At 48.3% G+C, this 23,994-nt stretch overlaps 3 protein-coding genes across 4 annotated transcripts; all 3 read left to right on the top strand.

The window, feature by feature from the left end:
- The first annotated feature begins 309 nt into the window (after positions 1-309).
- On the top strand, positions 310-7,674 carry MRPS15 (mitochondrial ribosomal protein S15). Its single transcript, XM_064731422.1, has 8 exons — positions 310-432; positions 1,590-1,652; positions 2,205-2,280; positions 2,995-3,043; positions 3,539-3,623; positions 4,853-4,911; positions 6,946-7,137; positions 7,490-7,674. Exons 1-8 carry the CDS (start codon positions 357-359, stop codon positions 7,613-7,615), a joined length of 726 nt encoding a protein of 241 aa, XP_064587492.1. The 5' UTR covers positions 310-356; the 3' UTR covers positions 7,616-7,674.
- Positions 7,675-9,022: 1,348 nt separating this feature from the next.
- On the top strand, positions 9,023-21,300 carry OSCP1 (organic solute carrier partner 1). Of its 2 annotated transcripts, XM_064731692.1 has the most exons (11): positions 9,023-9,204; positions 10,870-10,899; positions 15,640-15,794; positions 16,491-16,658; positions 17,027-17,107; positions 17,659-17,762; positions 18,865-18,993; positions 19,467-19,536; positions 20,138-20,274; positions 20,848-20,911; positions 21,164-21,300. In XM_064731692.1, exons 1-11 carry the CDS (start codon positions 9,093-9,095, stop codon positions 21,278-21,280), a joined length of 1,167 nt encoding a protein of 388 aa, XP_064587762.1. In that variant the 5' UTR covers positions 9,023-9,092; the 3' UTR covers positions 21,281-21,300. The 2 variants fall into 2 exon arrangements, with proteins under 2 accessions (XP_064587762.1, XP_064587763.1); XM_064731693.1 differs by lacking the exon at positions 10,870-10,899.
- Positions 21,301-21,512: 212 nt separating this feature from the next.
- On the top strand, positions 21,513-23,297 carry LSM10 (LSM10, U7 small nuclear RNA associated). Its single transcript, XM_064731694.1, has 2 exons — positions 21,513-21,728; positions 22,725-23,297. The coding sequence occupies exons 1-2, from the start codon at positions 21,521-21,523 to the stop codon at positions 23,099-23,101; spliced, it is 585 nt and encodes a 194-aa protein (XP_064587764.1). The 5' UTR covers positions 21,513-21,520; the 3' UTR covers positions 23,102-23,297.
- The last annotated feature ends 697 nt before the right edge of the window (positions 23,298-23,994 follow it).

Below are 23,994 nucleotides of genomic sequence, written 5' to 3'. Positions count from 1 at the left end.
ATGGGGACGGGGATGGGGATGGGGACGAGACCGAGACGGGGACAGGACGGAGATCGGGACCGGGACGAGGACAAGGACAAGGACAAGGACGAGGACGGGGACAGATAGGGGACGAAACGGGGACGGAGATGGAGATGGAGATAGGGACGAGATCTGGATGAACATGGGGACCGGAACGAGGATGGCGACAGTTAGGGCACCGGGAGGGGTCCGGGACCGGGATAGGGAAGGGAACCAGGATCCTGGACGGCCATCGACGCGTTCGGCGTTCGCTCCGTCCGCCCTGTCTCGGCGCTCGGCAGGAGCGCCTGGGCAAGATGGCGGCGCCCATGGCGGCGTGTCGGTGAGCGCAGGCCATGCTGGCGCTGCTGGGCCGCGGCCTGGCCGGGCCCGCCCGCGCCGGGGCCGCCGCGCTGGGCAGGGCACAGCCCGGTGAGGGGCACGGGGGGCGCGAGAGGCCGCTGGGAGGGAGGGTGGAAAGGGAAGTGAACCCCGCTGGAGGAATTGGGAGTGGCCGCGGTGGGAGCTGAGGGTGCGGGGAAAGGGCGGTCTTGGGGGTGGCCGGGGGCCCTCAGGGGGTCGCACACCGGGCTCGTGGTCTGTCCCCGTGAAAAGAGATGGGGTACCGGGTGACCTTGGGGGTAGCCGGGGTGCGGGGGTCCCTCGGAACAGCGCGGACGAGCGGGGGTGGCCGAGCCGGGCACAGGCGAGCGGCCTGAAGTGGGTCCTGATCCCAGCAGCAGGGCCCTGAACGAGCAGCTGGAAGAGTTTGTTCTTGAAAGGTCAAAGAATGACCGAGTCCTGGCTGGTGATGAATATTCGCGTCTGTGTCAGACAAAGGTTGTCCCCAGGTGTCACTGCCCCTGAGCTCTACACTGCGGTGGCACAGAGCAGCCCATCCATGTCGCTAATGAGATTAATTAATTAATCAGTTAATTCAACAGTTTAAGCCCTCTAAATGATCACACTTGCCCAGGGGAGCTCTCACTCTGCTCAGTGTGTGCAGCCAGCCCTGCTGCTGCAGCCTTGGCATTTGCCCACTCTCAGGCAGCAGAGCTTGGTTTGTGTTGGCACCGTGTGAGAGCCACCCTGAGCATCCCACACCTCTGGGACAAAGATCTGTCTGGTCACTGACCACCAGATTCTGTGTTAGCACTGTGTGAGAGCCACCCTGAGCCACCCCAAACACCTCTGGAACTAAAGATCTGCCTGGGCACTGATCACCCAGGGTTTGTGTTAGCCACCCTGAGCCACCCCACACCTCTGGGACCAAAGATCTGCCTGGTCACTGACCACCAGAGTCTGTGTTAGCACAGTGTGAGAGCCACCCTGAGCATCCCACACCTCTGGGACAAAGATCTGCCTGGTCACTGACCACCAGAGTCTGTGTTAGCCGCCCTGAGCCCCCCCAAACACATCTGGGACAAAGATCTGCCTGGTCACTGATCAAAGGCTCAGTGCTCTGCCCCCACACCCAGCAGTGTTTGACTGGACAGAGGAACACACAGCACAGAGCATTGATGACTGTACAGAGTATTTGGCTGGGGAAGTGCACTCCTGTCTGAATCCTTTCTGTCTCTCCCACCCAGGCTGCAGTCCCGTGCTCCAGGCAGCCAGGGGCTATGCCAGACCCGTGAGCAAGAAGAAGAAAGGTATGTCTGCATCCACAGGAGAAATGTTTTGCTGTTGGCATGCTCAGAGCTGTGCCCTCATGGCACAGAAATCATTCCAGAAATGGTTCCTTGCAATCTCAGGAGATACTCAGACAATTCCTCTCCTCCTGAATGTGGGGAAATGAACAATTATCAGTAGCAGGAGATCTGTGAGGGTGAGCAGGCCCTGGCACAGGGTGCCCAGAGCAGCTGTGGCTGCCCCTGGATCCCTGGCAGTGCCCAAGGCTTGGTTGGAGAGGGCTTGGAGAACCCTGGGACAGTGCAGTGTCCCTGCCTTGGCAGGGGGTGCAATCAGATGGGCTTTAAGGTCCCTTCCAGCCAAAACTGTTTTGATATTCTGTGATCTCTGAGCTTGGTGGATTGCTGTAAATACATATACACCATATTGTAAATCCAGAGTGCTGAAGGGAAGAGACTGAACCTGTTTTTGTCACTCAGTTCTGCCCTCTTGGCTGGGTCTGCTCAGTTCTTCAGCACATGTCAGAGCTCTGACTTTGTCCTGCTCTTCCCCCAATGTTCCTCTCTCTGCAGACATCCCCAGCCATCTGGATGACCTTCCTCCCACCATGCTGAAGAAGGATTATGCCAATCTCCCCATCATGAACAGGTATGGACAGGGAGAGGGAGTGGCTGCTCTCTCCAGGGGTTTGTACCTTAAAAATAAGGTGTGTGTGAGCTGGCACCTGCTCACTAATTAGTTATTAATGCTCTGTGGGCACAAAGTCAGTTTGAAATCAAATTTACAGACACAGACAGTGGTCAGTGATTGTGCACTCCATGTGACATTGAGTGCTGGTTGCCAACATCCTCTGTGGGCTTTGTAGTCCATAAGAAAACAAAAAAAACCCACATTAAATAACCTTGAAATACTAGAAACAGTCATCTTACAAATATTCTGTGCCTGTCCTGAGCTCAGGTGATGGAGAGAGTCATTAAACAACTCCACATGAATTCAGCTGCTGCCAGATTTGGGCTCTGGGGCTCAGCACTGTTGCTCTCTGATGCAGAGCTGCTCATGTGTGGTGCAGGGAGGGCCCCCAGTGGCCCAACTGTGACTTTCACTGCTCTCTGAAGGAACCAGCCTTAAAATTAAATATTTTTGCAGCAAAACTACTTTATACTCCTGTAATCTGAGCCATGATTTTGCTTAGGAAAGTGAGCACCAGTTTATGGCTGCCAGGTGTGGCAGGAGGAGAGTCCCTGAAAATTTTTAGAGTAAATTAAAGCTGAGAAAAGTGAGGATGTTCTGAGAAGCTGAGTTAATTTCTGTTGTTAAATAGAATTTTATCTGGTTTATAAGCTAATTTGCCATCCCTTGCAGCGTGGATGATGTGGTGAAACGCCTGCTGTCCCTGGAGATGGCAAGTCAGGTCAGTGTCACTCTGCTTGCTTGAAAATAAAACAGATTTAATGAACACCTTCATGTGAGACTTGTCTGTGTTGTTAAATATCTTTCACTTACTGTATTTCTAAGTGACTGTAAATATGGGGTGATGAAAAACCAGAGTTTGCTCTTAAAATTTATCACACTAAAGTGCATATTAAATTGGGAGAACAAAGTGTTCAGGGGTGACAGGGCACTGAGCTGTTCTGCTGCTGCTCATGGCTGACCCCCTGTGTTCTAGAAACCATTGCACTGGACAGCAGATGTCCTTCAAGTTATTTTTACTTTCCATATGCCCAAAAAACAAACAGGTAGGAAAGTGGCACAAAGATCTCCATGCCATTCCTCTATGCTGCCACTTCAGCTCAAAAGGATGTAAAAGCACTGAGTGAAAGTCTGAATTGCAAAGCCTTTATGTGGGTGTTTGGGAAGAGAGCTGAGTGTTCTGGGACAGTGACAACCTTTTTTCTGTGCCCCACAGAGGGAGAAGTTGAAGGTGAAGACACAGCAGCTGGTGGAGAAGGTCAGGAGGTCTCCCCATGACAATGGCTCCTTTGAGGTGCAAGGCAAGTTAAAAAGGGAAGGGTATTGTTGGCAGATGAAACCTCTCTGCTTCTGTTCAGCTGTTCCCACCCCAGCACTTGCAGTTTGCTGTAGAATTCAGGAGAATCCCCTCCTGGAGAGCTGCTGAGGGGCAGGTGGCCTGCAGGGCTGCTCCAGGTCTGGGAGTGTTGCAGAGGCTGCTGGGCTGCTTCCAAATTCCTGCTCCACATCCACCCTCCAGAGGCACTCTGTGCTTTATTCTGCTTGGAGTGCTTCTGTGATTTGAAGCACTGAGCTGCAGCTGTTACCAAAATGAACCAAATTCAGCCACAGAACCCAAATTTTTCTGTGCATCAGAGAGCTGTGGCTGAGGCACAGTGGGGACAGTGCAGGGACAAAGGTCATGTTGCAGTGACCAACACTGACAGCTCCTTTGTATCAGCAAAGCCCTTCAGTGCCTCAGGATGCCACCAGCCCTCCCTCCAGAGCCTGAAATCCCAAAGACTTGGCTACTACTCTTGGAAAAAAACCTTTTGTTGCTGTCTGCTCCCCCAGAGCATAAATCCCACGAGGTGAAACAAATGTCAAATCACTGGGAACTGAATGAGTGCAAGAGGAATAAATTCACAGATAAATTTATATGAGTTGCTAAAACCTTACCCTCTAATTAAACAGCCTCATAACTATCACAGCCCTGCAGGTTGTGTGTTCTTGTTTGTTGGGCTGTGGGCAGGGACTGATTTGGGCAGTTTTTGCTGTTGGCAGGGGCTGCTTTGGGCAGTGTTTGCTGTGGGCAGTGCTTGTTGTGGACAGTGTTTTGTTGTGGACAGTGTTTTGTTGTGGGCAGTGTTTTGCTGTGGGCAGTGTTTGTTCTGCTGCTGTGGGCATTGTTTGCTGTGGGCAGTGGTTTTTGTGCTGCTGTGGGCAGTGTTCTGTTTTGGGTGCTGTTTTGTTTTGGACAGTGTTTTGCCATGGGCAGTGTTTGCTGTGGGCAGTGTTTTTTGTGCTCTTGTGGGCAATGTTTTGCCATGGGCAGTGTTTTGCTCTGGGCACTGTTTTATTTTGGACGCTGTTTTGTTTTGGGCACTGTTTTGTTTTGGGCACTGTTTTGCCACTGGCAGCCCCTGCTGTGCTGCTGTGGGTCCCTGCAGGGGCAGCAGTGCTCAGCTGGCAGCTTGAGGCAAGGCAGATGATCCTAAATCACCTGGGAAAGCTGCTGCTCTCACACAGCTTCTCTCTCTGTCCTTCACAGTTGCTATTTTGACTGCCAAGATCCGCACGCTTGAGGAGCATCTCCAGAGGCACCCCAAGGTAACTCAGGGATCTCAGCCCACAGCTGCTCAGGTGGTTTGCTCAGTTTATAACAAAAGGAGTTTAATCCTGGGGATTATGGCTTTCCTAAGGAGTTTATGAAATAGTTACAGCTGCTCCTTGGTGCCAGTGTGGGGAGCTGCTGGCTCAGGCACAGCTGGGTTCTCGCCCACTCTGCTCTGTGTTCTGGTTTGTTACTGTAGTGGAGGACACAGCTGAGCAGATTCCTTTGGGCAGACTTGAGCTCCATTGCTCCTCGCTGCAGATGTGGCTTCACACCTTAGTTTTGGCTAATTAATGATTGCAGCTGCAGTAATAAACAAAGAGCAAAATCTGTGCTTGTTCTGCCCACAGAAATGTTTGGTGGACAGCACTGTCTGAATGTCCCACTCCCCTGCCTGGGTTCAGGCCCAAATTTGAGACAACTTGCCTGAATTTATGTTCATAAAACAGATATCAAAGATTTTTATGCAGGGCAAAAGGTGGGAAATGGATTGATAACTGCATTTGAAAGAAGTCCATAATTGTTATTCATGAAAACTTGAAGGGTGCAAGAGAACAGAATTGAGCTTTTTACTGCAAGCCACCAGAAGCTGTACCAAGTGTTGAAGTTGGACCTGTTGGAATTCCTTGGCTGAATTTTTTATATAAATCACTTGTATAGGACAGGGAGATGTCTCCTATGAGGGATTGCCCTGACTGGTGTGGCTCAGGCTATGCTTGTGCCCTTCCAAAGAACAGAGCCAAGGCACAGGTTATTTTCATATTTAATTTCTGGCAGAACAAAGGTAAATGCTTCTGTTATTCTGAAGCAGCACACTTCAAGAGAAGCAGGTTTTAGCCAGAAGACCTTCCCTGCAGCTTTGGCACAGCCTGAATCTGTGCACAAGCTGAAAAGAGTCTTCAGGGAAGGTGAAGGTGCAGCCATGGAAGTGAGAAAGCAATTCCCGTGCAAAGTAAATTTTATCTCCTTGGATCAGCTTGTGCTGACCTGATGTACTCACAGCATCTGCCAACAGAAATTGTTCTAAGACTCTGTCCTTACCTTATCATTGCCTTTCAGCCAAAATCTGCTCTCTTCTCAGTAATTTACTGGACAGGCAGGACAATCTGCTGTGGCATTCACATTTTCTGGAAAAACCCCTTTGCCCAGGATTTTTCTCCTGGGAAGCTGAGAAGCCTCAGAGAAAAAGGAAAACAATAATTATCTGTTTTGCTTCTCCTGTGTTTTGCTCCTTTGGAATGTGTTTGGAGATTGTTTACCCACAGGTGATTGTTTCATTGATTTCTGCTGTGAGTTGTTTTCACTCTTTGGCCAATCGGTGCCAAGCTGTGCCAGGACTCTGGAAAGAGTCAGGAGTTTTAATTATTATCTTTTTAGCCTTCTGTAAGTATCCTTTCTGTATTCTTTAGTATAGTATTCTTTAATATAATATAGTATCATAAAATACTAAATTAGCCTTCTGAGAACATGGAGTCAGAGTCATCACTGTGGTATTTTCAGGGTCTCCCATCGAAGGGAGGAAAGATGAATCTGACTCCACATTTAGAAGACTTATATTATATTATATTATATTATATTATATTATATTATATTATATTATATTATATTATATTATATTATATTATATTATATTATATTATATTATATTATATTATATTATATTATATTATATTTTGAAAGGATAGAGACAGAAGGCTTAACAAGATATTAATGAAAAACCTGTGACTCTAGAGTCCTGACATAGCTAGACTGTGATTGGTTATTAAGTAAAAACAATTCACATGCAACTAATCAAACAGGGACGTGTTGGATAAACAATCTCTAGACCACATTCCAAAGCAGCAAAACAGGCAGAAGCAAATGAGATAATATTGGTTTTTTTTTTCTCTGATGCTTCTCAGCTTCCCAGGAGAAAAAATCTTGGTGAAGGGATTTTTCAGAAAATATGACAGTAACACATCATTCCTTCCTCTGTCTGGGGGGAATACAATAATCTGCCTGCAGTGGAGTGAACCTTGTGTGCTTTGCAGGACAAAAGGAACCGCAGGTTCATGCTGATGGGTCTGGACAGGAGGAGGAAGATGCTGGGCTACCTGCGCCGGGTCAACTACAGCACCTTTGAGAACACCTGCAAGGAGCTGGGCATCCAGTACAGCCCCCCCCAGCCCTACAGCCGCCGCCTCACCAAGCGCTGGATGGTCAAGAAGGCTTTGTGCATCAAGGTATGGAGCAGGGAAAACACCCTCTGTAAAAGTCTGGGAAATTGGTTTTGTGGCATTCACATTTTCTGGAGAAATCCCTTTGGTCAAGAAGGCTTTGTGCATCAAGGTATGGAGAAGGCTGCACAGGAAAAACCCCTGTGTAAAAGTGTGGTCTCAGAGCTCTTTTCCAACCTGAAAGATTCAGTGATTGACTGGGTGGCTGTAACAGAATAATCTCAGATGGTTTCCTGGAGCAGGGAAGGCACAGAAGGAGGATTTGATCTGGCTCCTGCTGGAACCACTTTGCCTGCAGCAGACAGCCTGGGCAGCAGCTCTGCAGGCTGCTTTATCTCTCTCCCTTCTGCTTCCACAGGTGTTCCAGGAGAAGCAGAAGCTGCAAGCAGCTGAGAGACTGAAGAAGAGGAGAGAGTGGCAGGCAAGAGCAAGAGCTGCACGGGAACAGCAGGAGAAGCAGGCACAGGAGGGGACACCTGTGTAGTGGCACTGCCAGGCTGGCACAGCCAGGCTGACAATAAACTCCTGCCCAAAGACCTGAAACCTCTTTGCTCATGTGGTGTGGGCACCTGGGAAGGGCAGCTGGTGGTTTGAGTGGTTAAAAGTTTAATTTCAGGCTGAGTGCTGGGCAGGTGGGTCTGTGAGAGGACCTGGGGACTCCAGCATTACCCTGCAGGTCTGTCAGTGGGGACAGCTCAAGGGCTGCCTGTGCCCTGTCAGCACAGCCAGTCCAGAGGTTTGCACTGCCACATCTTGTTAGATAATTATAAACTGAAACTTAAGACATTTAAATTTGACATTATGAATAAATTCCCCCCTGTGAGGGTGGGGAGGCTCTGGCACAGGATGCCCAGAGAAGCTGTGGCTGCTCCTGGATCCTGCAAGTGTCCAAGGCCAGGTTGGAAGGGGCTTGGAGCACCTGGGATAGTGGAAGGTGTCTCTGCCATGGCAGGGGTGGCACTGGATGGGCTTTAAGGTCCTTTCCAACCCAAACCATTCCTCAGTGTGCTGGGGCTGTGCTTATGCACTGGGATGATCCACACAGGGACTGGGATGATGGAACAGGGACAGGGACAATGCACACAGGAACCGGGGATGATGCACACATGGGTTGTGGCAATGCACACACTCACACTGGGACGATGCACACATGGATCAGGATCATGTGCACAGCTCACACCAGGAAGATCACACTCAGACTGGGATGATGCACACATAGATTGGGATGATGCACACATAGATTGGGATGATGCACACACGGATCGGGACGATGTGCACATGAATCACAATGGTGCACACATTCACAGCAGAACAATGCACACTTAGAATGGGAGGATGAGCACTCCTCACACCGGGACAATGTGCACACTCAGATTGGGACGATTGCACACATGGATCAATCAGGACAAGGCACACATAGATCACGATGATGTGTACGCTCACACCGGTACGATGCACACTCAGACGGGTACGATGTGCACACAGATCACGAGGATGCACACTCAGACCGGGATGATGCACACACGGATCACGATGATGCACACACAGATCAGGATGATGCACACACAGATCGGGATGATGCACACACGGATCACGATGATGCACACACGGATCACGATGATGCACACACAGATCAGGATGATGCACACTCAGACCGGAACGATGCTCACTCACACCGGGACAATGCACACATGGATCACGATGATGCACACACGGATCAGGATGATGCACACATGGATCACGATGATGCACACACGGATCACGATGATGCACACACAGATCAGGATGATGCACACTCAGACCGGAACGATTCTCACTCACACCGGGACGCTGCGCAGGCGCGCCCCGCCCGGCCAAGACGGCGCTCCCCGATTGGCCCCGCGGCTGCCCGGCAACGGCGGCGGCGGTGCGGGAGCGGGGCCGGGAGCGGGGCCGGGCCGTGCCGGGGCTGTGCCGGGGCCATGTCGGCGCGGACGCTGCCGCTGCTGTTCCTGAACCTGGGCGGGGAGATGCTCTACATCCTAGACCAGCGGCTGCGCGCCCAGAGCATCCCCGGAGAGAAGGCGCGCAAAGGTGAGCGGTGCGCGGCTCCCTCCGCTCCCGGTGTCCCGGAGCCGCTGCCGATGTCCCCGGGCACGGCTCTGCCCTGCTCCCACCTCCCCCAGAGCGGCTTGGGCTGCTCCGCCCGGCGGTGCCGCTTCCCAGGATGCCACAGAATCGCAGAATTACCCAGGCTGGAAAATCCCTTTAATATCACCCAGCCCAACCCATGCCCTAGCACCTCCCCATCAGCTAAACCCTGGCACTCAGTGCCACCTCCACCTGTTTTTAAACTCCTCCAGGGATGCTGAATCCACCCCTCCCTGCGCAGACAATTCCATTTCCCAATCACCTTTTCAGCGAATAATTTCTTGCTAACATCTCACCCAAACTTCCCTTGGCGCAGCTTGAGGCTGTGTCCTGTCCTTCTGTCAGCTGTGACACAGGGACACGCTGTGCTGTCACCAGAGGATGCTGCGGGCAGTTTCCCTACCCCGATTTCAATAATTACCACAATAATTATCACAGAAATCAGCCCTCAGTGTTCTGTGCTGGCCAGCCCAGCCCGTTGGGTTGAGCTCGGTGAAGTTCCTCAAGTTCCTTCCCAGCCCCAGGGTGTTGCTGAGGTTGGTTTGGGAGATTCTCACCCAAAAGGAGAAAGTGGAATTCGTGTTGGTGTTTCTGTGCTCAATTCGGGGGTTAAAGCTTCAGAAATGCACTTTTGGACTCAAAATAACCCAGGATTTGGTCATTTTGGCCCAGCTCCTGGGCGGTTTGGGGCAGAGCAGGCTGCTTTGCAATGGGAAGGAGTTTCCAGTGATAAAATTATAAATCTCGTGCAGAGACAGCACGTGCAATTGTGTGAAATTCAAATACCAGTACAGCTCCTGAAACCTTGGCTTTTATACAATCCCATTTGGCCAAAATCCTTGTAAAATCAGAGCCTATGTCTTCACGTGGGCCATGAAACTCCAGCTCCCAGCCAAGCACCTCTGAATTTACAACTTCAATTTAAAGTTTTGCTTTACAAGTCCTTGCACCTCTCTGTCAGGGCATGGGGAATGTGCCTCGGGAAGATCTGTGATGTTTTAATAAAAAATCAAATTGGTATGAGCTTGGTATTGTTATCCCTCTTGCCTGTCCTTTATGAAGTGTTAAACAACAAAGGGTTCACTGTGTAATTGTTGTGCTGTTTGTGAGGGGGGAAATTTGTAATTTTTCATGTGTTTCCTGATGAGGGAATGATGTGACACAAGTTTACTGCTGTTCATTCAGGGACAAGTTTAGGATTTTAGCTAAATTAAATCTTGATGGAGTATCTGGAGAATTGGATTGTTTTAGTTTGTCCACACATGGATTTTTATTTTTTTCTTCCAAAAAATTGTGAGTTAATTTCACTGAGATGTGGTTCATCCACACTCAGGTTTGTTGATGCTTAAAGCTGTTCACTCAAATGTTGGTTACTTGTAAGTGTAAAATGCAGCTGAAAACTAAAATTTGATGTGCCCTGAAGCAGCAGGATTTTATCCAAGGGGAGGGTGAGGTTCTCATTCACTGCTGAATGCTGATAAGAAGAGACAAAATCCATTAGTTAGCTTCCTTTTTTTAAGTTTATTTCTTTCTTATTTTCTTTTCTTCTCCTTGCAACCCTCGTTCTTACATCTTGAACTGCTGTTTTGTTTTGTATGCTTCGTGTAGATGAATGGACAGATGTGGACAGGAAACGAGGTACAGTACCTGCTGTGTGCATGCACCAGTCCAACCCCACGTGCACACCTGGGGCTCATCGTGCCTGAACCCCTGAGGCTGTTCCTGCAGCCTTCAGTCAGTGTCACAAATGAACAATAATGCTCACCTTAAATTACTGGAAATCAGTGAAAAAAAAAAACAGACCATACCTTAAAATCATATGGCTTCTTGGTTAATTTAACCAAGACTATAAATGGATCAAAGCTTTTTTATCCTGGTGGTCTTGCCTGCAAAAATGGTATTTGTGTTTCTTTACCACTGTTTTCATGCAAGCATGTAATTGTGTGAGCATTGTGCAGGTCGTTTTTCTGCTTAAACGCAGGAATATTTGGTATATTCCATTTTTTTGTAAGTTTTTATCTCGTGCATTGCTCAGGGTTTGGACAGGTGAACTCCAGGGATGATCGAAGGCATTCCCATCCCGGCTGCTTTTCCCACCTGTGCTGGTGGTCACACCTGGCAGAGCCATCCCAAAGGAGCAGGAGCTCACAGCTCATCCTGCCTGGAGCATCCTGAGGGTGGGATTGAGCCCTCGGGTGTTTCCCTCTGGAATCTGCCCTGGAACAGGAGCCTGCAGCAGGGGCTGTGCTAAGGAATGAGGAAATTAATCTCTTGAATCTCAGGTTTTTGTTCAGAGAGCATGAGCAGCCTTCTGAGCAGCCCTTTTTTAGGAGGGATCAAGGTTGTGATTTGTGTTTTGCAAAACAAGCATCATTTTGGTGGGTTTTAATATCTACTGAAGGTAAATGCTGATGTCCTGGAGTCTGCCCCAGCTTTTTTCTCACCATTCCATCCTGTTTCCAAGCACACCCTTTAGCTCAGAAGTCCAGGGACAGATTCCATCCCATCCCAAACGAGGAGGAGCTGCCCAGAGCTGTGAGACAGGGGACAGGGCTGGCTCAGGGGCAGCTCCCAGGCTGGCCCTTCCCTTCTCCTGTGAGAGAAAAACACTGTGCTCAGTGCTCTGAGGGTCCTGGTGTCACCTCTGGGGCTGTCACTGATGCAGCAGTGACGAGGAACCACAATCCTGTGGCACTCAGGCTGACTGTCCAGAACACAGAATGTTCCTTCTGCTGCCCCAAACACCCTCCAGTGAGGCAGAGTAGAAATTTTCCAGGGTAGAAATCCGTTTTGATTTAGGTGAAATGTACATTTGTGAGTTGAGTCTGTGGTTAGAGAACATAGCTATTTAGCCTGACTGCAAAGGCCTAAGCTCAGAGAAACTGCTTCAGTGAAAACAGAGATAAGAGAAGAGAGAAAGAGGGTGATAGAGAGAGACAGAGAGACTGCTGTGAGAGCATCTCAACCTGACCTAAGAATTCTTTCTGATAAAGAAGAGCTGTGACAGTGGTCACAAAGGTTCTTGGATGAGGGAAGAGATGAGAATGTTGACTCCATGTTCAGAAGGCTTGATTTATTATTTTATGATATATATATATTGCATTAAAACTATACTAAAAAGAATAGAAGGAAAGGTTTCCTCAGAAGGCTGAGCTAAGAATAGAAAAGAATGAATAACAAAGATCTCTGGCTCAGACAGAGAGTCTGAGCTATCTGGTCTGTGGTTGGCCATTAATTGTAAACATTCAAGATGGCCCAATCAAAAAATCTACCTGTTGCATTCCACAGCAGCAGATAACCATTGTTTACATTTTATTCCTGAGGCCTCAGCTTCTCAGAAGGGAAAATCCTAAAGAGAAGGATTTTCACAAAAAGATGTCTGCGACAGAAGAACTAGCAGCAAACGTTGCGCAAAACTCATAAAAATGAATATGTATGAACCTATTGTGAAATTGCATACAATTTCATATTTACATATTTATTACATATGCATACATATGTATTTGAGAAAGAGATAAAAAGAGACCTGAAGTCCCCAGAAGTACACATCATTTTAGAATAATTCCCCCATGCATCCAGCGCTGTAATGAGCATACCAGCTTTACAACTTTCACAAAAGTTGTGGAGTTTTGATTATCTCTGCAAAACACCAGGAAGCACCAGCATCACCCAGCTCTAGCTCCAGCCTCATATTGTGCATCCCAGTGGCACCAGTCTGTCCCCAGACATGGTGTGAGGAGGCCAAAGCCACCATCACCCCCAGCCTCAGCCCTGTCCATCACACACTGACCACACTGGTTTCCCTCCTCTCATCCCAGTTATGATCTCCCCTCTCTGCTCAGCTGCTTTCTCTGTCTTGCTTGTGCCATGTCCCTGGGCCAGTGCTCCTGTGTCACCTCCATGGCCCCCTTGAGACCTTTACTGTGTCATTATCAAACATGGGAGAGATTTATTATCAATTTGCCCTTTACCGTGATTGATTTTTTTTTAATGTCTTTCTCAGTTATTTTTATAGCCCACACCAGAGGTTTTAATTTCAGAAGATAATTTATGACTGTGGTTTTTCTGTTGAAAAATCAGTGTACTGGGAGGTATCTGTCTCCTGCTGGTTTGGGTTGTTTGTGGCTCTCCAAAGACAGGAGAAATCTTTCTATGAGCAGCACACAAAAGCAGCTAAAAAATATTTTCCTTTATAGCAGTATAAAGCAGAAGTTCTTATTTTTGTCATAATTGATTCCCTGCAAAATTAACTAGATACTAATGTCTACTAGTACTAATATATTTTATATTCTCCACGAAAAAATAGGGGATTTCTGCCTGAGATTGCAACTAGGGATTGTTTTATGACCAGTTTGTTTAAAAGGAAGGAGGGACTTTTTTCCCATTTGTAATTAGGTGTATTCTTAGGTCAGACTGCTCAGGAGCTGAGATCTGTCTGTGGATTTGGGGTGTTTAAACCAGGATTAGGGAGTCCTGTCAGGTTCAGCTGCTGAACTTTGTGTGAGCTGTGTGTGAGGAACCAGCAGATTTAGAGAACCATTTCAGGAGGCCTCTGCCCTTGGGAACACAGCTCTCCCTGCCCCAGCAGACCCCAGCGAGTTTATCCTCTGGGAAGAGATGAAGTGACAGAGAAATTAGGAAATTATCTTTATTTTGTCTGTTGGGGTAGAACAGATGAAAAGCCAGGTGTGTGACCCCCCAGGGAATCATTAAAGCAATAATTCAAACCATTGGTCACTACCGCTCTCTGTACGTTCACTTTTTCTTCTTTTCTTTTTTTTTTTTTTTTTTTTATTATTTACTCTGAGATTTTTCTAATCCACAAGAATTGTCTGGCATTATGAGCTTTGTAACAATCATCTGCTTAGGAAAATCCACACTTGTACAGTAATCTGTGACCTGATGTATTCATTTACCTTTTTTTTTTTTTTTTTGATAGAGGAATAAATGTTTATTGATGATAACTCTTTAGAGTGTATCAGGGAGATAATGAAAGTGGCAGAACCAGCACAAAAGCTCAGGTGCTGCATCTGCTGGAAGCACTGCACAATGTTTTCCATCTTGTTTGCATTAGAAGCTCAATAACCAGAGCACAGCCCTCACACTCAGCACTCCTGAGCTCTAAGAACTCCTCAGTAATAAAACTTATTAAAACAAATTTAGTTCCATGGCTAAATTTGCACATTAAAAATTAACCACAAGTAAGGAAGTTTGGAGTTCTGCATTTGAAGCTCTAGGGCCTGCAAATGTTTCAGCTGGGAGAGCCCTGAGTGGGTTGATATAGATCCCAGGGATATAAATGCTTTATTAAATACCTGCCAGTGCTAATCTGATTGGAATAAAGATTACAGAGAGCCCTGCAGGAGCTTCTGTTCAGAAGTTAAAAAATAGACAGATGGTGTCAGAGGGTGTGGAGGAACAGGCACAGCAAAGATCTACCACAATGCAAAACTCTCCTTAGGAAGCACAACTGCAGCTTTTAATATTATTTTTATTCTTTTTAATTATCTGCAGCAGATAATAACACATCAGAGCAGCCTACATTATTTACAAATGAAAAGTGCCAACCATAGCTGTAAAATCAGGGCAACAAAGCCAGCCTTATTCCCACTGGGAAACAGGGCCTGCTGCCTTCAGCTCAGGTGGCATCTGTGCCCTGGGGGACATCAGGTGGGGCTGAGGCAGAGCTGGATGCAGAGGTGATGCTCAGGTGGGAATGAGGCAGAGCTGGAGGCAGAGCTGGATGCAGAGATGCTGCTCAGGTGTGAATGAGGCAGAGCTGGAGGCAGAGATGGATGCAGAGCTGGAGGCAGAGGTGATGCTCAGGTGAGGCAGAGCTGGATGCAGAGGTGATGCTCAGGTGAGGCTGATGCAGAGCTGGATGCAGAGGTGATGCTCAGGTGAGGCAGAGCTGGATGCAGAGGTGATGCTCAGATTGGGCTGAGGCAGAGCTGGATGCAGAGGGGCTGCTCAGGTGAGGCAGAGCTGGATGCAGAGGTGATGCTCAGGTGGGGCTGAGGCAGAGCTGGAGGCAGAGGTGATGCTCAGGTGAGGCAGAGCTGGATGCAGAGAGGCTGCTCAGGTGATGCAGAGCTGGATGCAGAGATGCTGCTCAGATTGGGCTGAGGCAGAGCTGGATGCAGAGATGCTGCTCAGGTGAAGCAGAGCTGGATGCAGAGATGCTGCTCAGGTGAAGCAGAGCTGGATGCAGAGATGCTGCTCAGGTGAAGCAGAGCTGGATGCAGAGATGCTGCTCAGGTGAAGCAGAGCTGGATGCAGAGATGCTGCTCCCCCTCTCCCGTTGCGCTCTGTCCCCTGGCATGGAGCAGGACCAGGCTGTTCTGGGGCAAACCACAGAGCCTAACTTTGTCTTTGCAGTGATGAACGACATCATCAGCACCATGTTCAACAGGAAATTCATGGAGGAGCTGTTCAAGCCCCAGGATCTGTACTCCAAGAAAGCGCTGCGCACCGTGTACGACCGGCTGGCCCACGCCTCCATCATGAGACTCAACCAGGCCAGCATGGACAAGGTAACACTCCTGCTACCCTTCACCAGGTTCTGTTGCAATATTTAACCTGTGGCTTTTCCATTTTGAAGTATTTTGGAACAGCTTTCCTTGTGAAAATGATTCTCTGTCACATTCATATTTTCTGGAAAAATCCGTTCGCCCCGGCTTTTTCTCCTGGGAAGCTGAGAAGCCTCAGAGAAAAAGGAAAACAAATGCTTATCTCATTTGCTTCTCCTGTGTTGTGCTCACATGTGTTTGGAGATTGTTTACCCACAGGTGATTGTTTCATTTGGTTTCTGTGAGTTGCTTTCACTGTTTGGCCAATCAGGGCCAAGCTGTGTCAGGACTCTGGCAAGAGTCACGAGTTTTCATTATTATCTTTTTAACCTGTAAATATCCTTTCTGTATTCTTTAGTATAGTTTAGTATAGCATTCTTTTATATAATATAGTATCATAAAATAATAAATTAGCCTTCTAAGAACATGGCCCAGATCCATCATTCATCAGGGCACCTCACAAATACAATAATATGGCTCACTGAGCATTGATGGCATTGGAGACCCAGCAGGAAGGCTGGGGATGGGACTGCAGAGCTCTTGTTTTTTAAGAAATGAACCTAAAATGGTTCCTTGTGCCACAGGCAGGTGCTGGCCTGACTGAATCCCCCTCTCCATGCCCAGGAGGTTTCCAACCAACATTTCTGTGTTCCTTTACAGCTCTACGACCTCATGACCATGGCCTTCAAATACCAAGTGCTGCTGTGCCCTCGGCCCAGGGACGTTCTGCTGGTCACCTTCAACCACCTGGATGCCATCAAGGATTTCATCTCTGACTCCCCTGGCATTCTGAACCAGGTTGATGAGACCTTCAGGAGGCTGATTGAGGTAAGAATCCTCAGGAAAAGGGTGAGACACACTGTGGTTTGATTTTATGGGGTTTTTACCTCTTAAGAGGTTAATTACTACATTTGAGAGGGTTGTGAGTCAAGTGGTGTTCTTTTACTGGCCCAGTTAAAATCAATGTGTTACTTATTCAGCCTGATTTAAGTTTCCACTGATTTCAGCAGAAATTAAATCAAAATTTTAGCGGCAGACAATAATTATTGATAATACCCCTTAGAGCAGCCCCCTTAGAGCATCTCTGCTCCCCCTGCAAGTGGAGCAGAATATTCAGCTGTACTTGTTTGTTCCCTCTTTCCCTGGCTGAATCATGGCACACCTGCAACCCTTGCATGATTATTTTCCTTTTCCAGACCTACAACCCTCTCTCTGATGGTGAATTCCAGCTCATCAGGCAAACACTTCTCATTTTCTTCCAGGACATGCACATCAGGGTAAGAACTCAATCCAACTAGGCAGGGAGAATGACAGGGAGTTTGGGGTTAGAATATAAAGGATCTGCTTATAAACACTGCGGGTTTGGGTTTGTTGTTTGTGCTTTTCAGTCATCTTGATGTGCTTGTAATTGCACTCAAATTTCATAAACTGAGCACATATACTGCAGTAATGCTGAATAATTCTACAATATAATGAAAAAAAGGAATCTCTACTAGTGTGATTTAGATGGATAAATCTGTTTTTCCTTTTAGGAGAAATTTGATAGGAAACCTGAGCGTGAACTCTTGATGTTCTCTAAACAAACTGGTCACACTCACATGCATGAACAGGATGTAGTTTTTAATATAATGTTTTTAATGTTAGATCATCCTCTGCACCACAATTCCACATCACTGGCTTTGTAAATACATTCCAACAGAGATCAAGAGCTCTGGGAAACCTTCCCCAGCCCAGGCAGAGAATCTCAGGCTCAGATTTCAGGGAATTTGGATGGGAAGGTCTGTGGGGGATTTCCCCAGGGTGTGATGTTTCTGATGTCCTTTTGCAGGTCTCCATCTTCCTGAAGGATAAAGTGCAGAACTCCAATGGTCGCTTTGTGCTGCCAATCTCAGGGCCTGTGCCCTGGGGCACAGAGGTGCCAGGGCTCATCAGGTGAGCTGGTGCCACGTGTGGGGCACAGGGAGGGCTCAGGAATCCAGCTCAGACTGACAATCCTGTTGCATGGATAGCTGAAACTCCAGTAAATACTATTTATGGGGCCTTTTAAAATTATTATTATTATTATTATTATTATTATTATTATTATTATTATTATTATTATTATTATTATTATTATTGTTGTTGTTGTTGTTGTTGTTGTTGTTGTTGTTAAATTTGAAACTCCAGTAAATACTATCTAAGGGGCCTTAAAATTATTATATTATATTATATTATATTATATTATATTATATTATATTATATTATATTATATTATATTATATTATATTATATTATATTATATTATATTATATTATATTATATTATATTATATTATATTATATTATATTATATTATATTATATTATATTATATTATATTATATTATATTATATTATATTATATTATATTATATTATATTATATTATATTATATTATTTATGTATTATTTGTATTTAGTACTATTTAAAGGGCAGAATTTTGGGACTAAATCACCCAGCAATGAAAAGCTGAGCTGCTTTTGGGAGTTTTCTATCATAATAAATTAGCTGTTATTAATTTATACCATAACAGAGGCATTTAGCAATGTACAGATTTATTATTATTACACAGATTATTATTATTATACATTATATAATGTTATTATTGCTAGTAGTAGTAGTAGTAGTAGTAGTAGTAGTAGTTGTACTATTACTGTTTAATACAATTTAAAGGGGAGGGTTTGGGATTAAATCACCCAGCAATGAAATGCTGAGCAGCTTTTGGGAGTTTTCTATTATAATAAATTAGCTGTTATTAATTTATCCCATAAAAGAGGCATTTAGCCATGTACAGAATTTTTATTATTATTATTACTATTATTATTATTGTTATTATTATAATTATTCATAATATAATGTTATTGTTATGCAGAATTATTGTTATTATATTTTATTAGGTTTTTATTATTATTATACTATAGAATAGAGTTTTATTCCCCTTGTGCAGAAAGCAGAGGAATTAGGTACTAAAATCAGGACTGAAGCTACTAAATGTTTCAATTATGCCTCGTTTTTAAGGATATTCAATCACAAAGGAGTGGAAGTTAAAAGGGCTGAGTTCAGCACTGCTGGGAATTATGTTACTCCACAAAGGGAAGGATCTTTTGAGCTTTATGGAGACAGAGTCCTCAAACTTGGGACAAACATGTAAGTACTTTTTGTTCTGTGTAGAAACCTGAACCAAATGCTGATGGGTTGGTCAGAAACCTGGTGTGGTTTGGGGATCTTTTGCTTTAATTATCAGATTGACTTCGCTATAAGGTGCTGTCCTGGGTGGACAGTGTAAAAAGAGCTGCAAAAAACAGGCAAAACTTTGATTTATGTCTGAGGAAAGAGTGTTCTCACCTGGTGCTGCATCTCATGTGAAATGTGATTTAATGTTACCACAATCAAGAAATCCTCTCTGTTTTCCATGTTGGCTTTAATGTACATTTTCCATCCAAAGAGATCTATGTTTCTCCTCACAGCTTTGTCCCTCACACACCTCACTGCACCACACTGAGCTGCAACTTCTCATTGCAATTGTTCACTCTTCAGGGAAATATCCTAAAATTCTGCATCCCTCTGGTGCTGTGCCTGGTCCCAGAACAAGCTGTTCTTGATGAGTGCTTTCCCTGCAGGTACAGCGTGACCCGGCCAGTGGAGACACACATGTCAGGATCTTCCAAAAACCTGGCATCCCAGGCAAAGGTCAGTGCTGTCCTCCTCCTGTCCCTGCTCAAACTGGCCAAATTCTGAGTCTATAAATATGGGATAAGGTCAGGGAAGCTTTTCTGGTCTCAGAGCCTCTGCCAATCCTCCCCAGTCCTTTAAAGCCAGGCCACATTTTCCCAAATAATCCTCCTCCAAGGATATTCTTGCTTCCATTTTAATCTTCTCAGAAAACAAAGTTGGCTTTACAGATTTCTCACCTGTCCAGTTTAGCTAGAAAAGTATCTTCTGCTGAGTCTATAAATTCAAGCAACCATTTCCAGCATGGAGCTGGTGATTACTGATTATCTGCACAATCTGTCCCAGGAAAACAGGGACATAAATGTGCTTATATCCCTCTGAAGGACATGTATGGAATATCAGAAATATTTGAAGGAAATATATGGAATATTAGGAATATATGAAGGACATGTATGGAATATTAGGAATTTATGAAGGAAATGTATGGAATATCAGGAAAATATGAAGGATATGTATGGAACATCAGGAATATTTGAAGGACATATATGGAATATCAAAGCTCCTTGCAGCCCAAATCTCCCAGATAATTGCCCAACAAACCCATTGCTGTTTCCTGCAGGAGAACATAGCCCCCAACCCTCTTGCTAAAGAAGAGCTGAACTTTTTGGCCAGGCTGCTGGGAGGTTTGGACATCCAGAAACCTGCTGGTGATTCAGGATTTCGGCTAAACTTGTTCACCACTGATGAGGAGGAAGAGTATGCTGGAATCCTTTTGGGTTTGGATTTGGGTTTGGATTTAGGTTTGGGTTTGGGGTGCGCTGTGGGGAGCCCAGGAGAGCCAAATTGGCCCTAGAGAGGTTTAGGGTCAGAGCAGGGTGTTGTTATCCTGCTCCTGATGTCTCCTGTGATGCAGCTTTTCTCCCAGTGCCACTGGACAGAAATATCCCCTCAGTTATTTTAGCAGGATGTTTGTATCTGCTTGTTTCTGCTGCAGAAATATTCCTGCTGTTCTGCACTTAACAAAAATGTCTAGGACAGGGAGAAGCCTCCAAATTGGGTGAATATATTAATTTGGCAAATAGGAACAGAGGCATTGCCAAACTTCATGGAATTCCAGAATAGTTTGGGTTGGAAGGGTCCTCTGATTCTACTCTGCCATGGGAAGGGACATCTTCCAGGAGACCAGGCTGCTTCAAGCCCATGCAGTCTGGCCCTGTGAGCACCCTCTGAGCATCATTTGTGCCTACAGGAGCCTGATCAAGTCTGATTTTTATCATTTCCTTATACATCTTCATGGGATTAACCACTCTTTTCATGTTTTTCATCAAGACACGCTGCACAGACCAGACCAGAGGAGCTGTCCTACAAGGTTATCAACATTGAAGCCACACAGGTATGTAACATGTTTCACATCACTGGTTCTCACCATCCCTAAACACATTTTTTCCCATTTCACTTAAGCTCTTAACTAATTGCCAATTTTCTGCCAAGACAATGGAATTGGTGAATATTTACTAAGAAAACTTGAATCCTGACAAACGCCAGAGCAAGTTTTTAGCCGAGTTGGGGGGTAGAAGGGGCACGTCCCAGGGCAGCCCAGCAGCGGGGGCTGAGCGCGGTGTCTGTCTGTCCGTCCGTCCCGCAGGAGCCGGCGCGGCGGGCGGAGCTGTCCCGCATCCTGGGCGAGCTGGACGTGGCGGAACCGCGCCCGGGCAGCGCCGGGAAGGGCGAGGACCTGCTGGCACTGATGGACGGGCTCTGAGCGGGACACGGGGACAGCGGGACAAACGGACACCGGGACACACGGACACCGGGACATTGGAACACACGGACAGCAGGACACGCGGACGCCGGGACAAGTGGACATTGGGACACATGGGCATTGGGACAAGCGGACAACGGGACAAGCGGACAGCGGGTCTTGGGGACATTGAGACACGCGGACACCGGGACATTGGGACACACGGGCATTGGGACACGCGGACAGCGGGTCCTGGGGACAATGGGACATGCGGACACCGGGACATGGCGACAACAGGACCTAGGGATACTGGGGCACGCGTTCACCGGGACATGGGGACAGCAGGACTTGGGGACATTGGGACACACGGACACGGCGCATGGCCGCCCCGCCCCTTCCCGCTGTGGGCGGGGCCGCGCGTGCGCGAGGGGCGGGGCGGCGCAGGGAGCGCGCGGGAAGGCGGCGGCGCGTGAGTGCGGGGGGGGCCCGGTGTGCGGGCGGGGGGAATGGGGACAGCGAGGGGACAGAGGGGGGACCCGGGAGGGGACAGCGGGGATGAGGGCAGGGACAAGGCGAGAGGGACACGGAGCACCCCGGCGGGCGGGGAGGGAGAGGAACGTGTGCCGGGGGGTGAGCGAGGAGAATGGGAGCGACTGGGGCGAGGGGCGGCGTGCGGTGTGTGCGAGGGGTGCTGTGAGAGCAGGGGAGTGTGAAAGGGGCCGTGTGTGTGCAGGTGGACCTGTGAGCGGTGATGTGTGTGCAGGTGAGAGTGCGAGGGGCAATGTCTGTGCGTGCAGGTGAGCACTTGAGGGCTGGTACAGTGGGCAGGTGTGTGTGCAGGGCTTGGTCCATGTACAGGTGTGTGTGCAGGGATTGCTCTGTGGGCAGGATTTGGTCCGTGGGCAGGGGGGGTGTGTGTGCAGGGGCTGGTCCGTGTTCGGGTGTGTGTGCAGGGGTTGGTCCGTGAGCAGGAGTTAGTCCATTTACAGGTGTGTGTGCAGAGTTTGGTCTGTGTTCAGGTGTATGTGCAGGGGTTGATCCATGGGCAGGAGTTAGTCCATGTTCAGGTGTGTGTGCAGGGGTTGGCCCGTGTGCAGGATTGGTGCATGAGCAGGGGTTGGTCCGTGGGCAGGTGAATGTGCAGGGACCGATCCATGTTGAGGTGTGTGTTCAGGGGCTGGTCCATGTACAGGATTTGGTCCATGGGCAGGTGGGTGTGCAAGGGTTGGTCCGTGGGAAGGTGAACATGCAGGGGTTGGTCCATGGGCAGGAGTTAGTCCATGTTCAGGTGTGTGTGCAAGCGTTGGTCCGTGGGCAGGTGAACATGCAGGGGTTGGTCCATGTGCAGGATTTGGTCCATATTGAGGTGTATATGCAGGGCTTGGCCCATGGGAGGGGACTGCTCCATGTGAGGCACAGCAGGCAGTGTCCCCAGCCCCTGTGCCCAGGCCCTGTGCCCCCACAGCCGCCATGGAGGTGAGCCACTCGGTGAAGGAGCGCACCATCGCCGAGAACAGCCTGGTGATCCTGCTGCAGGGCCTGCGCGGCCGCGTCACCACCGTGGAGCTGCGCGACGAGAGCGCGGCCGCGGGGCGCGTCACCAGCGTGGACGCCTTCATGAACGTGCGCCTGGCCGAGGTGACCTTCACGGACCGGCAGGGCGCCGTGTCCCGCCTGGACGAGCTCTTTGTGACCGGCAGGAACATTCGCTACGTGCACATCCCCGACGAGGTGGACATCCGCGCCACCATCGAGGAGCAGCTGCAGGCCATCCACAGGGTGCGCTACTTCGGGGCCCGCGACAAGGGACGCCGGGAGTTCCTCCCTGCCAAGAACAAGTGAGGGCCTGGCACTGCCCACAGCAGCCAGGATGGGCCTGGGTGGATGTGACCCTCTGATGGACTGCCAGCTCTCTCTGTCCCACCCAGTGACATCCCCCAAGGGACATTTTCCTCCAAGGACTTGAGGTTCTGCTGTTCTCTCCACCTGCAGAGGAGCAGGACTGGTTTTTGTAGTGAATAACACCATTTAAAGGCTCTGTGGTCTCTCTGCTCATTTTGTGTTCCATTGGCAGCAACTCATGTCCATCCTCCAATGGCCAAAGAACTCTTGACATCTCACTGCCCCTGGCTCAGCCTTTGCTTGCCCACTGTGTAAAGGACTTGCTGTCACCAGCATGGCCACCCTGGAGCCACTGGTGCTGAGCTGGACAGGGGCTGGTTCTGGTCTGTGCTCATCATCCTCCTGAGCCACCATTCTGGAAGTGTTCAGCGAGATGAAGGGAAGGGAACATGCAGGGGAAGGGGCAGCACCATCTGCCTCAAAAACTAGGAATGTGCTTCACCCAGGACACAGAATGCTGGCATTGCCAGCTCCTCTGCTTCCTCCATTACCAAACTCTGCCTCCCACCAGGGGTTGGGATCCCACAGGACGCAGAGCTGGGGGCTGTGCCCTGGGGGTGCTCGTTTGCACGGTCCGGGCTGGGCAGCAGGGCAGGGCAGACCAGGGGGCACAGCCCAGGCTGTTCCAACCCCACCGGTCCCAGCCTGGGGCTCAGAGCACGGGGGTTCTGTGGTCCCAGTCCGAGAGATCCCAGTCCAGGGTGTGCCCGTCAGGGGGACACAACACAGGGGGTCCCAACCCAGGATGACCCAGTCCACCGGTCCCAGCCCAGGGTGCCCCAATTCGGGGGTCCCAACCCAGGGGTCTCAGTCCGGGGGTCCCGGTGCCGCTG

The sequence above is a fragment of the Zonotrichia leucophrys genome, chromosome 23 (assembly GCF_028769735.1).
Source record: "Zonotrichia leucophrys gambelii isolate GWCS_2022_RI chromosome 23, RI_Zleu_2.0, whole genome shotgun sequence".
Classification (NCBI taxonomy): domain Eukaryota; kingdom Metazoa; phylum Chordata; class Aves; order Passeriformes; family Passerellidae; genus Zonotrichia; species Zonotrichia leucophrys.
Note: the sequence above shows the minus strand (reverse complement) of the source record. Positions and strands in the feature narration are given on the sequence as shown.

Excerpts from the sequence above, each read along its gene's own strand:
- MRPS15 (XM_064731422.1), top strand. The coding sequence starts at position 357 with ATGCTGGCGCTGCTGGGCCGCGGCCTGGCCGGGCCCGCCCGCGCCGGG. Across the intron at positions 1,653-2,204 it reads CGTGAGCAAGAAGAAGAAAG|ACATCCCCAGCCATCTGGAT; the intron begins GTATGTCTGCAT and ends CTCTCTCTGCAG. Across the intron at positions 3,624-4,852 it reads TGGCTCCTTTGAGGTGCAAG|TTGCTATTTTGACTGCCAAG; the intron begins GCAAGTTAAAAA and ends TGTCCTTCACAG.
- OSCP1 (XM_064731692.1), top strand. The coding sequence starts at position 9,093 with ATGTCGGCGCGGACGCTGCCGCTGCTGTTCCTGAACCTGGGCGGGGAG. Across the intron at positions 18,994-19,466 it reads CTCAAACTTGGGACAAACAT|GTACAGCGTGACCCGGCCAG; the intron begins GTAAGTACTTTT and ends CTTTCCCTGCAG. Across the intron at positions 19,537-20,137 it reads ACCTGGCATCCCAGGCAAAG|GAGAACATAGCCCCCAACCC; the intron begins GTCAGTGCTGTC and ends TGTTTCCTGCAG.
- LSM10 (XM_064731694.1), top strand. The coding sequence starts at position 21,521 with ATGGGACATGCGGACACCGGGACATGGCGACAACAGGACCTAGGGATA. Across the intron at positions 21,729-22,724 it reads GCGCGGGAAGGCGGCGGCGC|CCGCCATGGAGGTGAGCCAC; the intron begins GTGAGTGCGGGG and ends GTGCCCCCACAG.